General features: G+C 37.2%; 1 protein-coding gene across 2 annotated transcripts in view; it reads left to right on the top strand.

Moving 5' to 3' along the window:
* The window catches only part of MCMBP (minichromosome maintenance complex binding protein), a 66,694-nt gene that overhangs the window by 9,785 nt on the left and 41,535 nt on the right, over positions 1 to 15,374 (top strand). For both annotated transcript variants that reach the window (XM_024121394.3, XM_024121392.3), the window contains exons 2-4: positions 13,832 to 13,917; positions 14,572 to 14,712; positions 14,844 to 14,885. In XM_024121394.3, coding sequence (XP_023977162.1) covers positions 13,832 to 13,917; positions 14,572 to 14,712; positions 14,844 to 14,885 — 269 coding nt within the window. The remainder of the gene's footprint in view (positions 1 to 13,831; positions 13,918 to 14,571; positions 14,713 to 14,843; positions 14,886 to 15,374) is intronic.

Raw genomic sequence — 15,374 nt, 5'->3', positions numbered from 1 at the left:
GGCGCTTTTTTTTTTTTTTTTTTTTTTTTTTTTTTTTTTTTTTTGCGGTATGCGGGCCTCTCACCGTTGTGGCCTCTGCCGCTGCGGAGCACAGGCTCCGGACGCGCAGGCCCAGTGGCCATGGCTCACAGGCTCAGCCGCTCTGTGGCATGTGGGATCCTCCTGGACCGGGGCACGAACCTGTGTCCCCTGCATGGTCAGGCGGATTCCCAACCACTGCGCCACCAGGGAAGCCCTTTGGCGTATTTTTTAATTGGGTTGTTCATTTTCTTATCATTGAGTTTTAAGGGTTCTTTGTTCTCCAACTTTGTTCTTTGTTCTTCTTCACTATTGCTGGCCATTCTGGGTCTCTTGCCTCTCTATAACTTTAGATTCAGTTTGTCAGTATGCACAAAATAACTTGTTGGGATTTGATTGGAATTGCATTGAATGTATAGATCAAGTTGGGAAAAACCAACATCTTGAAAATATTGAGTCTTCCTCTCTATGAACAGGGACTATCTCTCCATTTATTGAGTTCTTCTTTGATTTCTTTTGAGTTTTGTAGCTTTCCTCCTATAGCTCTTATACATATTTTGTTAGATTTATACCCAATAACTTAATTTTGGGGAATGCTACTACAAATAATACTATGTTTTTAATTTCAAATTCTGCTTGTTCACTGGGAGTACATAGGAAAAGTGATTGACTTTTGTATGTTAGCCTTGCATTCTGTAACCTTGTTTTAATAGCTTATTAGTGCCAGGAGGGTTTTTTTGTTGATTCTTTTGGGTATTCTACATGGAAAATCATGTCATCTGCAAACAGAGAGTTTTATTATTTCTTTTCCTATCCATATACCTTTATTTCCCTTCCTTGTCTTACTGCATTAGCTAGGACTCCAGTACCATGTTGAAAAGGAGTGGTGAGAGAGGGGGCATCCTTACCTTGTTCCCGTTCTTAGTGGAAAAGCTTCTGGTTTCTCACTTATACTATTTTTAATTCTTCTGTTGCTTTCCTTTTAGATGTACAGGCATGTTCTTTTTTCCTCCAACAATTTTAGATACTAATTCAAGTCTTTCACTGAGGAAATTAGTGTCTCTTTACTGCCCTCCATTGCTTCTACCCAATTTGTGTCAGTCATTGTATATTACCAGAGTTTATAATATTTATATTCTATCTGTGACTATAACTTGTGCTTTGTCTGATCATGTTAGAAAGGTTAAAAATCAGAGTAAATGAACTACTGAATATAACCAAAAAGAAATACATGGATATAGAGAGCAAACTAGTGGTTACCAGTGGGGAGGAGGAAGGAAGGAGTGGCAAGATAGGGGTAGGAGATTAAGAGGTACAAACTACCATGTATAAAATAAGTAAGCTACAAGGATATATTGTACAGCACAGCCAGTACTTTATAATAACTGTAAATGGAGTATAACCTTTAAAAATTGTGAATGACTATGTTGTGCACCTGAAACTTATACAATATTGTACATAACTATAGCTTAATGTAAAAAAATCAGTGAATAACTTTTATGATTTATGACTGTATAGTTATTTTCCCTGTAGGACTTACTAGGGTGTTTGGACCAGTAGGGAAGGAAGTACAATCTTGTCATTAAATTATTTTGGTTTAAGAATAGTCTTTTAAGAACAAGGTCAAATCATTTCTCTTAAACCCCAAGGTTTAATATCAAGCCATAATTTACAGTTTTTCTTAATAAAATAGGTCTTGGACTTCATCAAATGCTTGGTTCTGTATCCCCCAAGAAGGTCATTTTTTTTTCTTTAATCTTTTAGTGTGGCAGATTACACTAATAGATTTTCTAATAACAAACTGTTTTGCATTATTGGGATAAAAGTACTGCTTGAACATGATTTTTTTAATATATATTCCATTGGATTCAGAAGTTAATAGTTTATATAGGAGTTTTGCTTCTTTATCTTTTGTGAAGTTGTCCTGAAACTTTGCAGAATTTTCTGGACTTGGGACTTCATGGGATTGGGAGGAAGGATTAGCTACTGTTTCTTTTGTTTCTCTCATTGATATTGGACCTACAATGGTTTTTTTTGACCAAATTGTGATAAAAATAAGAACTCAGTCTTCTAATCTTGTGCCAGTTTTGGCAACTTATATTTTTTCAGAAATTTATCCTTTTTATCTGAATTTTCAAAATTATTCATACTTCATGATATTGTACATAGTTTTTAGTATTTGTCTATAGCATTTCTCCTTTTAAAGTTTTGTTATTTTTTCCTTTTAGTTTTGTGTCTTATTTGTATCCTGTTGTTTTAATTTATTTGTATATTTTATTCTTTCTTTCTTTTTATCTTTTTCTCCTGTACAGGCGTGCCAGAAAATTTGTCTTAATATTAATCATTTGTATTGGTGTTTTTGTTCTCCATTCCATTGATGTCTGCCCTTAGCTTTATTTCCTTTCTTACTCTTTGGTTTGTTCTGTTGCTCTTTTTTTTTTTAATTAAAAAATTTTTTTCTTTTAAATTAATTTATTTTTTGGCTGCATTGGGTCTTTGTTGCTGCGCATGGGCTTTCTCTAGTTGCGGCGAGCAGGGGCTGCTCTTTGTTGCGGTGCACAGGCTTCTCATTGCAGTGGCTTCTCTTGTCATGGAGCGTGGGCTCTAGGCGTGTGGGCTTCAGTAGTTGTGGCACGTGGGCTTAGTAGTTGTAGCTCACGGGCTCTAGAGAGCAGACTCAGTAGTTGTGGCGCACGGGCTTAGTTGCTCCGTGGCAGGTTGGATCTTCCCGGATCAGGGCTCAAACCCGTGTCACCTGAATTGGCAGGCGGATTCTTAACCACTGCGCCACCAGGGAAGTCCCTATTGCTCTTTTTTTAGGTTCGTAACTTGAATGCTAATAAACTCATCTATTTCCATTCTCTCTTGGTATTCGATAAATGTGTTAAAATCTGTAACTTTCTTCCTAAACAGCACTTTAGTAGCCCACAGATATTAACCAGTACAGCTTTCTTTGTCATCCAAGAGTATTTCATAATTATCACTCTATTCCTTTCTAAACGAAGGATTTTTTAATAGTATAAGTTTATTTGTTTTTTCTTAAATCATCAAGGACATGAGGATGCAGTTGTTTTAAGCTTTCCTTTTGTTATTGAGTTCTTACCTTGTCACATTTGGTCAGAAAACATATTGTATGTTTCATATCTATTGAGGTTTCCTTTGTGGCTAGTACATAGAACTTTTTTGAATGTCCTGTGTACTTAAAAAATACACTCTTTGGATATTTATATATTTATTAGAGAACTTATTAATTATCTTATTCATATTTGCTATATTTGTTTTTGTGTTTTGTGCTTAATTTATGTTTCTGAGAGAGCTGTGGAAAAGTCTGTAATTGTGATTGCCGTTTTATTATTTTTTTTATTTTTTATTTTTTTTGTGGTATGCGGGCCTCTCACTGTTGTGGCCTCTCCCGTTGCGGAGCACAGGCTCCGGACGCACAGGCTCAGCGGCCATGGCTCACGGGCCCAGCCGCTCCGCGGCATGTGGGATCTTCCCGGACCGGGGCATGAACCCGTGTCCCCTGCATCGGCAGGTGGATTCCCAACCACTGCGCCACCAGGGAAGCCCTCTGTTTAGTTTTGAAAGTTGTTGCTTTATGTAATTTTGAGGCTATGTTGTCAGGTATGTATGTATCTTATTTTCTTAAGCAGTAGTGTGTTAAAATTTAATTTACTTATATTTGTTTGTATTATTGCATTTTATCCCCATTGAAGAGAATTTTGACATCATTTTCACTAAGTTCTCCTGGCATTTTATTCACATCATTTTTTTTTACTCCAGACTGCTATCTTTTCGTGGATTTTCTTTGATGAGCCTGTTGAATCACTCCTTTAATTTGTGTCAGTTGCTTTTTAGGTTTGTTGCTTAGTTTTCATACTGAGATTTTTTATTTTTCCATTGTGTTCATGAATTCTGTTGTTTCTTGGATCCTGTGTCTACCTCTCTATTGGAGTCTTTTAAAGTTATTTTTAGGAAAGGTTGTGTGAGAAGAGAATAAGAGGCGCATTACATAATGATAAAATAGTCAATTCACTAAGAAGACCTAAATGTAAATACACCTAGCAAGAGTTTCAAAATACAAGCAGAAACTGACAGAACTAAAAGGAGAAATAGACGAGTCTGCAGTTATAGTCAGACATGCTACTACTCTTCTCAGAACTGTACCAGAACTAGTGGAGAGAAAAGCAGCAAGGATATAGTAACACCATCAGTCAAATAGATCTCACTATTGTAGAACCCTCTACTTAACAACAGCAGAATACACATTCTTTTCAAGTGCACGTGGAGCATTCATTCACCAAGGTAAACCACATCCTATGTCATAAAACAAATATTTAACAAACCTAAGAGAATTGCAATCATCAAAGTATGTTCTCTGACCATAATGTAATTAGAATAGAAATCAGTAACAGATAACAAGAAATTCAGACTTGTGAAAATAACATTCTGAACAATTTGTGGATCAAAAAGAAGTCACAAGGGAAATTTTAAAATATTTTGAACTAAAGGAAAATGACAACACAACATATCAAAATTTGTGAGATAAGCCAAAGATGTAGTGAGAGACTTTAAGGGCATTTATTAGAAGAGAAGAAAGGTCTCAAACCAATAATTTCAGTTTATACTTTATGAAACTAGAAAAGAAGAGCAAAATAAACCCAAATCATACAGAACAAAGGAAATAATATAGAGCAGAAATGAATGAAGTTGAAAACAGAAGAAGAAGAAAATCAATGAAACCCAAAGCTTGTTGGGTGTTTTTTTTTTTTACCCAAAAAGATCAATAAAATTCATATGCATCTTCAGACTGGCAAAGAAAAAAAAAGGAAGACAAAGATTACTGACATTAGGAACAAAATAGGAGATACCATTAGAGACTTGTGAAAGAATAATACACGAAAAGAATAATACAAACAGCTCTATGGATATAAATTGAACGACTTGGATGAAATCGACCAATTCCTTAAAAAACACCCTATTAATTTCCTGTTTCTTTTGTAACAAACTACCACAAATTTAGTTGCTTAAAACAACATAAATTAATTTTTTTATTACAGTAGAGTTGATTTACAATGTGTTAATTTCTGCTGTATAGCAAAGTGATTCAGATATAGATATATATAGATATATATACATTCTTTTTTATATTCTTTTCCTTTATGGTTTACACAAGATAATATAGTTCCCTGTGCTATACAGTAGGACCTTGTTGTTTATCCATTCTATGTATACTATTTCGCATCTGCTAACCCCAAACTCCCAATCCATCCCTCTTCCACCCCCCTCCACCTTGGCAACCACAAGTCTCTTCTCTATGAGTCTGTTTCTGTTTTGTAGGTAAGTTCATTTGTGTCATATTTTAGATTCCATATATAAGTGATGTCATATGGTAGTTATCTTTCTCTGTCTTACGTCACTTAGTATGATAATCTCTGGGTCCATCCATGTTGCTGCAAATGGCATTACTTCATTCTTTTTTATAGTCAAGTAGTTTTCATTGTATATATGTACCACATCTTCTTTATCCATTCATCTGTCGATGGACATTTAGTTGATTCCATTTCTTGGCTATTGTTAATAGTGCTGCTGTGAATATAGGGGTTCATGTATCTTTTTGAATTATAGTTTTGTCCATATATATGCCCAGGACTGGGGTTGCTGGATCATATGGTAACTCTATTTTTAGTTTTTTGAGGAACCTCCATACTGTTTTCCATAGTGGCTGCATCAACTTTCATTCTCATCAGCAATGTAGGAGGGTTCCCTTTTCTCCACACCCTCTCCAGCGTTTGTTACATAAACTTATTATCTTACAGTTCTGGAGGCCAGAAGTCTGATTTGGGTCTTACTGGGATAAGATCAAGTTGTCAGCAGGACTGCATTCCTTTCTGGAGGCTCTAGGGGAGAATCTACTTCCTTGTCTTTTTTCCAGCTTCTAGAGTTTGCCAACATTTGTTGGGTTGTGGCCCCCCTCCATCTTCAAAGCCAGCAACAGCTGGTCAAGTTCTTCTCACATCTTCTTACTCAAACTTCCTCTTCTGCCTCCTACCACTTTTAAGGACCCTTGTAATTACCTTGGATCCCCCCAGATAATCTCCCTGTTTTAAGGTCAGCTCCCTCTAAATTTCCTTTTGCCATGTAACAATATATTCACAGGTTCTGGGGATTAGAATGTGGACATCTTTGAGGGGGGGGCATTATTCTGTCTACTACAGCCACCTACTATCCAGACTCACGCAAGATAAAATGGAGTTCCCTCCTCTCAGGTCCACTCTCCCTCCATTGCCAACCTGGAACCTCAGTTTTGTGGGGTTTTTTTTTTGTTTGTTTGTTTGTTTGTGGTACGCGGGCCTCTCACTGTTGTGGCCTCTCCTGTTGCGCGGAGCACAGGCTCTGGACGCACAGGCTCAGTGGCCATGGCTCACGGGCCTAGCTGCTCGGCGGCATGTGGGATCTTCCCGGACCGGGGCACGAACCCGTGTCCCCTGAATCAGCAGGCGGATTCTCAGCCACTGCGCCACCAGGGAAGCCCTGGAACCTCAGTTTTACTTTTTGTCTCTATGCATTTGCTTATTCTGGGTACTTCATATAAGTGGATACAGTATTTGTCTTTTTTGTCTGTATTATTTCACTTAGCATGTTTTTAAGGCACATTTTTGTTGCCCTAATTGTCTTTTGACAAATATACAAAAGCCAATTCAATGGAAAAATAAGATTATTTTCAACTAAAATATTGGAACAATTAGACATTTAAATGCAGAAATATTACTTGTAACCTAAATCTCATGCCTTATACAAAAACAAACTCAAAATGGGTCACAGATCTAAGTGTAAAACCTTAAACTGTTAAACTTTTAGAAATAAAGAGAAGATCTTCATGACCCAGGGTTTGGCTATGAGTTCTTTGACATAATTCCAAAGACACAATGCATAAAAACAGAAATTTGATAAATTGGGCTTCATCAAAATTAAAAACTTGTTTTGCAAAGGCATTGTTAGGCAAATGAAAGGCTGAGAGAATATACCTGAAAATCATATATCAGGTAAAGGACATATCTAGAATATATAAGGAAAATGTAATGATTATTAAGCCAGTTTAAAAAGGGGCAAAAGATTTAAGTAGATTTGAATGGACACTTCACCTGAGAGGATATAAGGATGGCAAATAACCACATGAAAAGAATTCAGTATCATTAGTCACTAGGGAAATGCAAATTTAAACCATAATGGGATATCACAACTACTGGTAGAGCTAAAATTTTTTAAAATTTTTGACAATACCAGGTAGTGGTAAGAATTCAAACAGCTGATTCTCTTATACCTTGCTGGTGAGAATGCAAAATGGTACAGCCGCTCTGGGAAATAGGCAGAATCTTGCAGTGTTAGTCATATATAATATATACATATGTATGTGTGTATACATACACACATACATATGTATATATATACCTAGCTGTCGCATTCTTAGGTTTTTTACCCTAGAGAAATGAAAGCTTATGTTCACACAAAAACTTGCATACAAGTGTTTATAATGGTTTTATTTATAGTCATCAAAAGTTGGAGACAATCTAAATGTCCTTCAACGGGTGAATGGAGAAACAAATTGTAGTTCAGCTAAACAGTGGAATATTACTCAGCAATAAAAAGAAATGAACTATTGATACACTTGTGTGTTGGGGGTTCCAAAACCACCCCTATGTTTGGAGATTCACTAAAACGACATATATGACTCAGTATGTAGTTGTACTCCTGGCTAAGATTTATTAAAGCAGCATGGTAAGGATACACAGCCAGATCATAAGGGGAAAAGACAGATGGAGTCTCTTGGAATTTATGCATAGGTTTCCTTATGCTCTCTCCCATGGGAGAGTTCATAGCTTGGAAGACTCGATATGGTTAAGATGTCAATTCTTCTCAAATCTATACTATGCAATATAAAGCTAATCAAAATTTCAGCAGACTACATAAAAGTCGACAAGTTGTTCCTCAAACTTATTTAGAAAACTTGAGGATCTAGAATAATCAAGACAGACTTGAAGACAAAGATGAAGAACATAACTACCTGATTTTAAGACTAACTATCAAGCTATAGTGATTAAAACAATATGGTATTGGCATAAGGATAGACAACTAGGTCAGTGTAACATAACAGAAAATCTGGAAATACATTAACGTAAATACAGTGAGTTGAGTTTGACAGTAGTGCCAAAGCAATTTATTTATTTGTTTATTTATTTATTTTTAAAAACATCTATCATTTGTTGCTGCTGAAGAGCAATCAGGAGACTTTCCGCCAGTCACAACATCTATTTCTCATCACTGATGGACTTGGACCTATGATAGTTTGCTAATTCTATAGCAGGAAAGATTGGCAGAGTATGAGTGAAGTTCCTGTTTTTGACCATGGGTGTGTGGCATATGTTTAGTGAGTGGTTATTTTTTGCCTATTTTCTCTTTGGTAGATGTGTGACAGTTAATTGTTACTCTGTTGGCCAAAGCAATTTACTGCTAGAAAGTTGTTTAATTAAATAATGCTGGAGCAAATGGATATCTTTTTGGGAAAAAAGCCTTGATGTCTATGTCACACTATAATCAAAAACATTAATTTGATATGGATTACAGACTTGAATGTGAAAAGTGAAAAACAGGAGAATATCTTCATGACCTTGGGGTCAGTAACCATAAAAGAAAAAATTGAAAAGTTGGACTTCGTCAAAATTGAAAACTTCCCATCGAAAGACACCATTAAGAATGTCAGGGCTTCCTTGGTGGCGCAGTAGTTGAGAATCTGCCTGCTAATGCAGGGTACACGGGTTTGAGCCCTGGTCTGGGAAGGTCCCACATGCTGCGGAGCAACTAGGCCCGTGAGCCACACTACTGAACCTGCGCATATGCATAGGTTTCCTTATGCTCTCTCCCATGGGAGAGTTCATAGCTTGGAAGACTCGATATGGTTAAGATGTCAATTCTTCTCAAATCTATACTATGCAATATAAAGCTAATCAAAATTTCAGCAGACTACATAAAAGTCGACAAGTTGTTCCTCAAACTTATTTAGAAAACTTGAGGATCTAGAATAATCAAGACAGACTTGAAGACAAAGATGAAGAACATAACTACCTGATTTTAAGACTAACTATCAAGCTATAGTGATTAAAACAATATGGTATTGGCATAAGGATAGACAACTAGGTCAGTGTAACATAACAGAAAATCTGGAAATACATTAACGTAAATACAGTGAGTTGAGTTTGACAGTAGTGCCAAAGCAATTTATTTATTTGTTTATTTATTTATTTTTAAAAACATCTATCATTTGTTGCTGCTGAAGAGCAATCAGGAGACTTTCCGCCAGTCACAACATCTATTTCTCATCACTGATGGACTTGGACCTATGATAGTTTGCTAATTCTATAGCAGGAAAGATTGGCAGAGTATGAGTGAAGTTCCTGTTTTTGACCATGGGTGTGTGGCATATGTTTAGTGAGTGGTTATTTTTTGCCTATTTTCTCTTTGGTAGATGTGTGACAGTTAATTGTTACTCTGTTGGCCAAAGCAATTTACTGCTAGAAAGTTGTTTAATTAAATAATGCTGGAGCAAATGGATATCTTTTTGGGAAAAAAGCCTTGATGTCTATGTCACACTATAATCAAAAACATTAATTTGATATGGATTACAGACTTGAATGTGAAAAGTGAAAAACAGGAGAATATCTTCATGACCTTGGGGTCAGTAACCATAAAAGAAAAAATTGAAAAGTTGGACTTCGTCAAAATTGAAAACTTCCCATCGAAAGACACCATTAAGAATGTCAGGGCTTCCTTGGTGGCGCAGTAGTTGAGAATCTGCCTGCTAATGCAGGGTACACGGGTTTGAGCCCTGGTCTGGGAAGGTCCCACATGCTGCGGAGCAACTAGGCCCGTGAGCCACACTACTGAACCTGCGCATCTGGAGCTTGTGCTCCGCAACAAGAGAGGCCGCGACAGTGAGAGGCCTGCGTACCGCCATAAAGAGTGGCCCCCGCTCACCGCAACTAGAGAAAGCCCTCACACAGAAACGAAGACCCAACACAGCCAAAAATAAATAAATAAAATTAAAAAAAAAAAGAATGTCAAAAAGCAAGCTACAGATTAGGAGAAAATACTTGCCCTACATATATCTGACAAAAGACTTGCTTCCAGAATACACAAAATTTGTACAGATCATTGATGCCACAACAAAATCTTTTTTGGGGTGGGGGGCGTGCTGCGTGGATTGTGGGATTTTAGTTCCCCAACCAGGGAGTGAACCCTGGCCATTGGCAGTGAGAGCGTGGGGTCCCAACCACTGGACTGCCCGGGAATTCCCAACAAAATCATTTTTTTAAAAGATGGACAAAATTAATAAACAGGCACCTCACTAAAGGATTTATTAGAATGGTCAATAAACATATGAAAAGGTGTACATCACTAGTCCTTAGGGAAATGCATATTCAAACCCCAGTGACGTATTACTGCATACCCAGCACAATGACTAGGATTAAAAAGATCGACAAGACCAAGTGTTGGTGAGGTAGAATACCTAGAACCCTCATATGCTGTTGGTGCGAGTGTGAAAGTGTATATATTTTTTTGTTCCTCAGTTCCCCTGACCGCTTAAACTAGGGCAGGATTGAGTGCAGTGGTGCCCACATTCAGATGGCCAGGAATTCATGGGAAATATAATAGAGTGATATGTGTGTGCTCAGCAGGTCTCTTGGTTGCAAATGGCCCAACTCGATTCTACTTAAACCAGAGAAGAGGAATACATTGTCTCAGGTAACAGTTCCTGAGAGGGTTAACATCAGGCTCAATTACAGCCAAATACTTCAGACTGTGTCTACAGAAATCAGCCTTTTTAATCCACTTTCCTTTGGGATGGCTTAGTTTTCAGTCAGACCCTGGTCACTGTGGCCACATGCAGCTGCGGGATTATAACCTAAAATGTTGAACCCAGCTACTAAGCCTTATTCCCAGGATTGTCCTTGATTGATGCATCCCTAAACTAATCATCAGAACCACTGTGAGGTCTAGGTCAGGTCCACCCTTGGGCTGGGAGTGACGGTGCTGTGGTTCCTCCCTCAAAAAGAGGCACTGTCACTAGAAAAAGGGGAAATGGATGCTAGTCTTGTGAAACAGCCTATTTTCTCTACATTGTACTTATTTAATGTTTATTTCTCTAACTCCGATAGCTATGTCCCAGACCCTTGCTAGACCCTGGAAATGTAAAGGTGAATTGTTTGTGAATAGAGAACAGATCTGTAGCCTGGCATTGAAAACTCTGTGATGTGTTTGGCCTCATCTTCCTTTTGTTCAGTAGCTTTATTCTTTTCCAGGCACTTTGTGCTCCATTATTTGAATTTCTGGTAGTGTCCATCCTTGTCCTTGGTTTACCATTACTCTTTCTTCCCCCAGAGTGCTCTACGTCTGGAATATGCCCATCCCTCATACCTCAACATGTTTCAGTTCTACCCTTCTTTCCAGGCCTGGCTCAAACACCTCTTTCAGAAGCCCTCACTGAGATTTTTTTGACCTACATTAGTTTCTCTTCTTTGCTTTTGCCTGTTATTCTATCCATAGCTTATCTTAGCTCTAAGTTCCTTCAATTCTAAGTGTCCTGATAGCACCTGGCAGAGTGCTGGGCACACAGTAGGCTTAATAAATAATGGATAGTTATTGTACTCTTGATAATTTTGGAATTATCTATTGCAGTCCTTTAATTGTCCAGCAGTACCAGATATTTGTAAGCTGGCCTTAAGAACATTTTGTATACATGTAAGTTACTTAGAAGTAACTTACTGCTTCCCGGTCACTCTTTGATGTAGCTTCATCACCTGTGATGTGGTGTATTCAAGTTTCTTACACAAATGCAGTCAGCATAGTGGTGTTCGCAGTCATGGCTGCATGTAGGTCTTTTCTTTAAACATCCATTTGGACTAGAAGCAAAAATACCCATTCTGGTCCCCTCCCCCCGCCGTCCAATTCAATAATCATTTATTGGCATGTGTCTAGTAGAGCAGTGGTTCTCAAATGTCAGTGTGCATCAGAATCACCTTGAGGGTATTTTAAAACATGAATCAATAGGCTTCACCTCCAGAGTTTCTGATTCAGTAGGCCTGGGATGGGCTGAAGAATTTGCCTTTCTAACAGCCACTCAGGTGGTGCTAATACTGCTAGTCTGGGAACCAAGCTTAGAGGACTAGTTTACTAGTAGTAGATTTAACCCTCATTGCACATCAGAATCACTTCCTCATTTTTCACCTCCACGAGTTCTTTTTAAGAGCTGTCCTTTGCTCAGTTAAGTGAAAGCATTTGGAATCTCTGCTGCAGCATGGTGTTAGCAGGAATTTATGAGTATTTCTAACAGAATCAGCTCCATAACAAATGTAGACAAAATTCCTTTACGCCACATCTCCACAGCACCTGTGTGATGAGTATGGTACCTGTGTGATGAGTATGGTACCTGTGTGATGGTGGAAGTACTGACCGGCTATGGTTAGGTAGTTCTAGTTCATGAAAACATATATTCCTAATTCTGTTGATGTTTCACTCTTTGGTCTTGACCAACTCCCATAGTTTTTCAAAGTCTGGTTTTCTTTAACATGACATTAAAAACATCTTTCTCTGATTTTGCAATCATCATTGCAAGAAGCATAAAATGGATGCTGAATCTTGGGAGCAGGGCAAGTTTCATGAAAATTATCTGAGGTATCTCCTGTAGATTGCTTATTAGTTGTAAGGGGAAGAAAGTAACTACAATGGAGAAATTGACTGTCACTTTGGGTGATGAAAATTAACGTCATCGATGAGGGGAAGATGGACATCTTGTCTCTAAATGATGTACCTACAAGGGCACAGCATCCTTATGTAGCACTCTGACTGGTAACACTTAACTGCAATCTACTCATAAGGAAACGTCAGACAGACCCAGTGAGGAGATTTCTATTTTTTTATAAAGGGTTTGTATTCTGCAGTGTCAGTGTCATAAAAGATAAAGATTGAGGAACTGTTCCAGAATAAAGGAGATTTAAAAAACACGATAGCTAAAAGCAGTATGTGATTCTAGACTGGGTCCTGTACTGAAGTGGAAAAAGTGCAATAAATGATAGTGTTGGGTCAGATGACAAGTTGGAATATGGATGGTAGATTAGATTAAAAGTATTGTATCAATTTTGAACTTCCTGAGATTGATAGCAAGTACTGTGGTTATATAAGATAATCTCCTTATTCTTAGGAAACACATTGAACTATTTAAAGGTAAAAATAAATGATGTGTGTAATGTAATCTCAGGTGAGTCAGAAGAATATGTGGGAGAGAGAGAGCAAGCAAATAAAGTAAATGGGGCAAGGTTACAGGTGTTCTTTGTAATTATCATTGTGACATATTTTTCACTGTGACTTTTTGAAAGTTTGAAATTATTCCCAAATAAAAACTTAAAAAAAAAACACCACCACTCTCTGTTCTTCATTTCAGGGTAATTGTAAAAATTTTTTTAAATCTGTATTAAAATGTTTTCAAAGATCAATGTGCTTTTCCAATGATGGTTCCTTTTCTGCTTTGTCTAGGGAGCCTCGTATCTCATTCTGTGGGTGGTGTTCTCAGGAGATTGTTAGCTCCTGAGAGCCTGCAGGGGGTCAGCCTTGCCCTGATTGTAATATCCAACCCCGCAACAGGGCAGCTTCTGGTGTCTTGTTCAGTGCTTCCAATAAGGCGCACACTAAACTAATGTGTGAACATAGTCTGTTATTATAGATTGTACCTTCAGCTTTGAACAGTATATTTTTCTTTCAGCTCAAAATGGAGTTAATCCTGGCTGGGAGAAGAAAGTAATTGAGTATTTTAAGGAAAAGCTGAAGGAAAATAATGCTCCTAAATGGGTGAGCTCATTGCTATTGGGGTGGGGGGGAGGAGGGTCGGGTGGGAGGGGAGGAGGGTCGGGTGGGGGAGGGGGGTGGCGAGGGTTGGGCAGACTTGCAGTTTCTCACAGTAGAGCAGTAATCATAAACATACAGTTTAAATATATATAAATTAATGTTCACTGCCCTCTGCTTTAAGTGCGTATGTATTAGAAGGTTTTGGTCTCTTTTGCATCTTAAACTTAAATTCAAGCAAATAAGTGCTTCTATATTGGCGCCTCTAGGTGGCAGTAATTGACCGTGAAAAAAAATGGGTAGTTGTGAGAGCTTCGATTATCTTTTGTTTTATTACCTTCATTTTAAAAGAGTTGACTTGTACGAGTTTTAAGAGAAGAACTCAACAAAGCAGATGCCTTTCTGCTAATTGGAAAAGTGTTACGAAGGAAAAGCATCCTTTTACATTATAGTCAAATGCCATCATACAAACTTGCAAGAACACAGGAAGTACTTTTGTTTAGCAATTGTGTTATATTAACCATTGAGATCATTTGGCTCTCTTGATTTTGTGTGTGTGTGTGGGAATTGCGGTTTGAGTCTGGATATTTATGTCTATGTATATGTGCTTAATGTGTTATACACAGCATATTTTGACTTGATTGTTTGTTTTCGTTAAAGGTACCGTCATTGAACGAAGTTCCCCTTCATTATTTGAAACCTAACAGTTTTGTGAAGTTCCGTTGCATGATTCAGGATATGTTTGACCCTGAATTTTACATGGGAGTTTATGAAACTGTTAACCGAAACACAAAAGCACGTGTATGTATTGCTTTTTTCATGAAACTTACTGTTTACAATTAGTAGTATTAATTTCGTCCTTGTGTTGTTTATGGTAATTTTGATTCTGATAGATTGATATAATACTGTTGTTTTTTTGCTTTGGGTCATAGGTTCTTCATTTTGGAAAATATAGAGATGTAGCAGAGTGTGGGGTATGTATACTTAAAATATATAAAAAACAGTTTAATGAGAATTTTTTCCGAAGCAGGGATTGTATTACTTTCTTTGGTTGATCATAAATTTATTTATCTTGTGTGTAAGTTAGTTCTAAGAAGTCATGTGAAATGTTTTCTTTATTTGCCTTTAACTTGAGTTTCTCTGATAAGATTTTTTTTTGATCTTCTAAAAATCTCTTAGAAGGTGGAATATTGTAAATGATAAAAATAATTCCTTTCTTTTCCTAATATCTATATACTTGCTTTTTAAAATTACAGGTTATGATAAGTTCTTTTACAATGAAAAGTAGAAGAAAAATGAAAGATGATTAATTTAGGGCTTTTTAAAAAAAATATTTATTTATTTTTTAACATCTTTATTGGAGTATAACTGTTTTACAATGGTGTGTTAGTTTCTGCTTTACAACAAAGTGAATCAGTTGTACATATACATATGTTCCCATATTTCTTCCCTCTTGTGTCTCC

The sequence above is a fragment of the Physeter macrocephalus genome, chromosome 20 (genome assembly GCF_002837175.3).
Source record: "Physeter macrocephalus isolate SW-GA chromosome 20, ASM283717v5, whole genome shotgun sequence".
Taxonomy (NCBI): domain Eukaryota; kingdom Metazoa; phylum Chordata; class Mammalia; order Artiodactyla; family Physeteridae; genus Physeter; species Physeter macrocephalus.
Note: the sequence above shows the minus strand (reverse complement) of the source record. Positions and strands in the feature narration are given on the sequence as shown.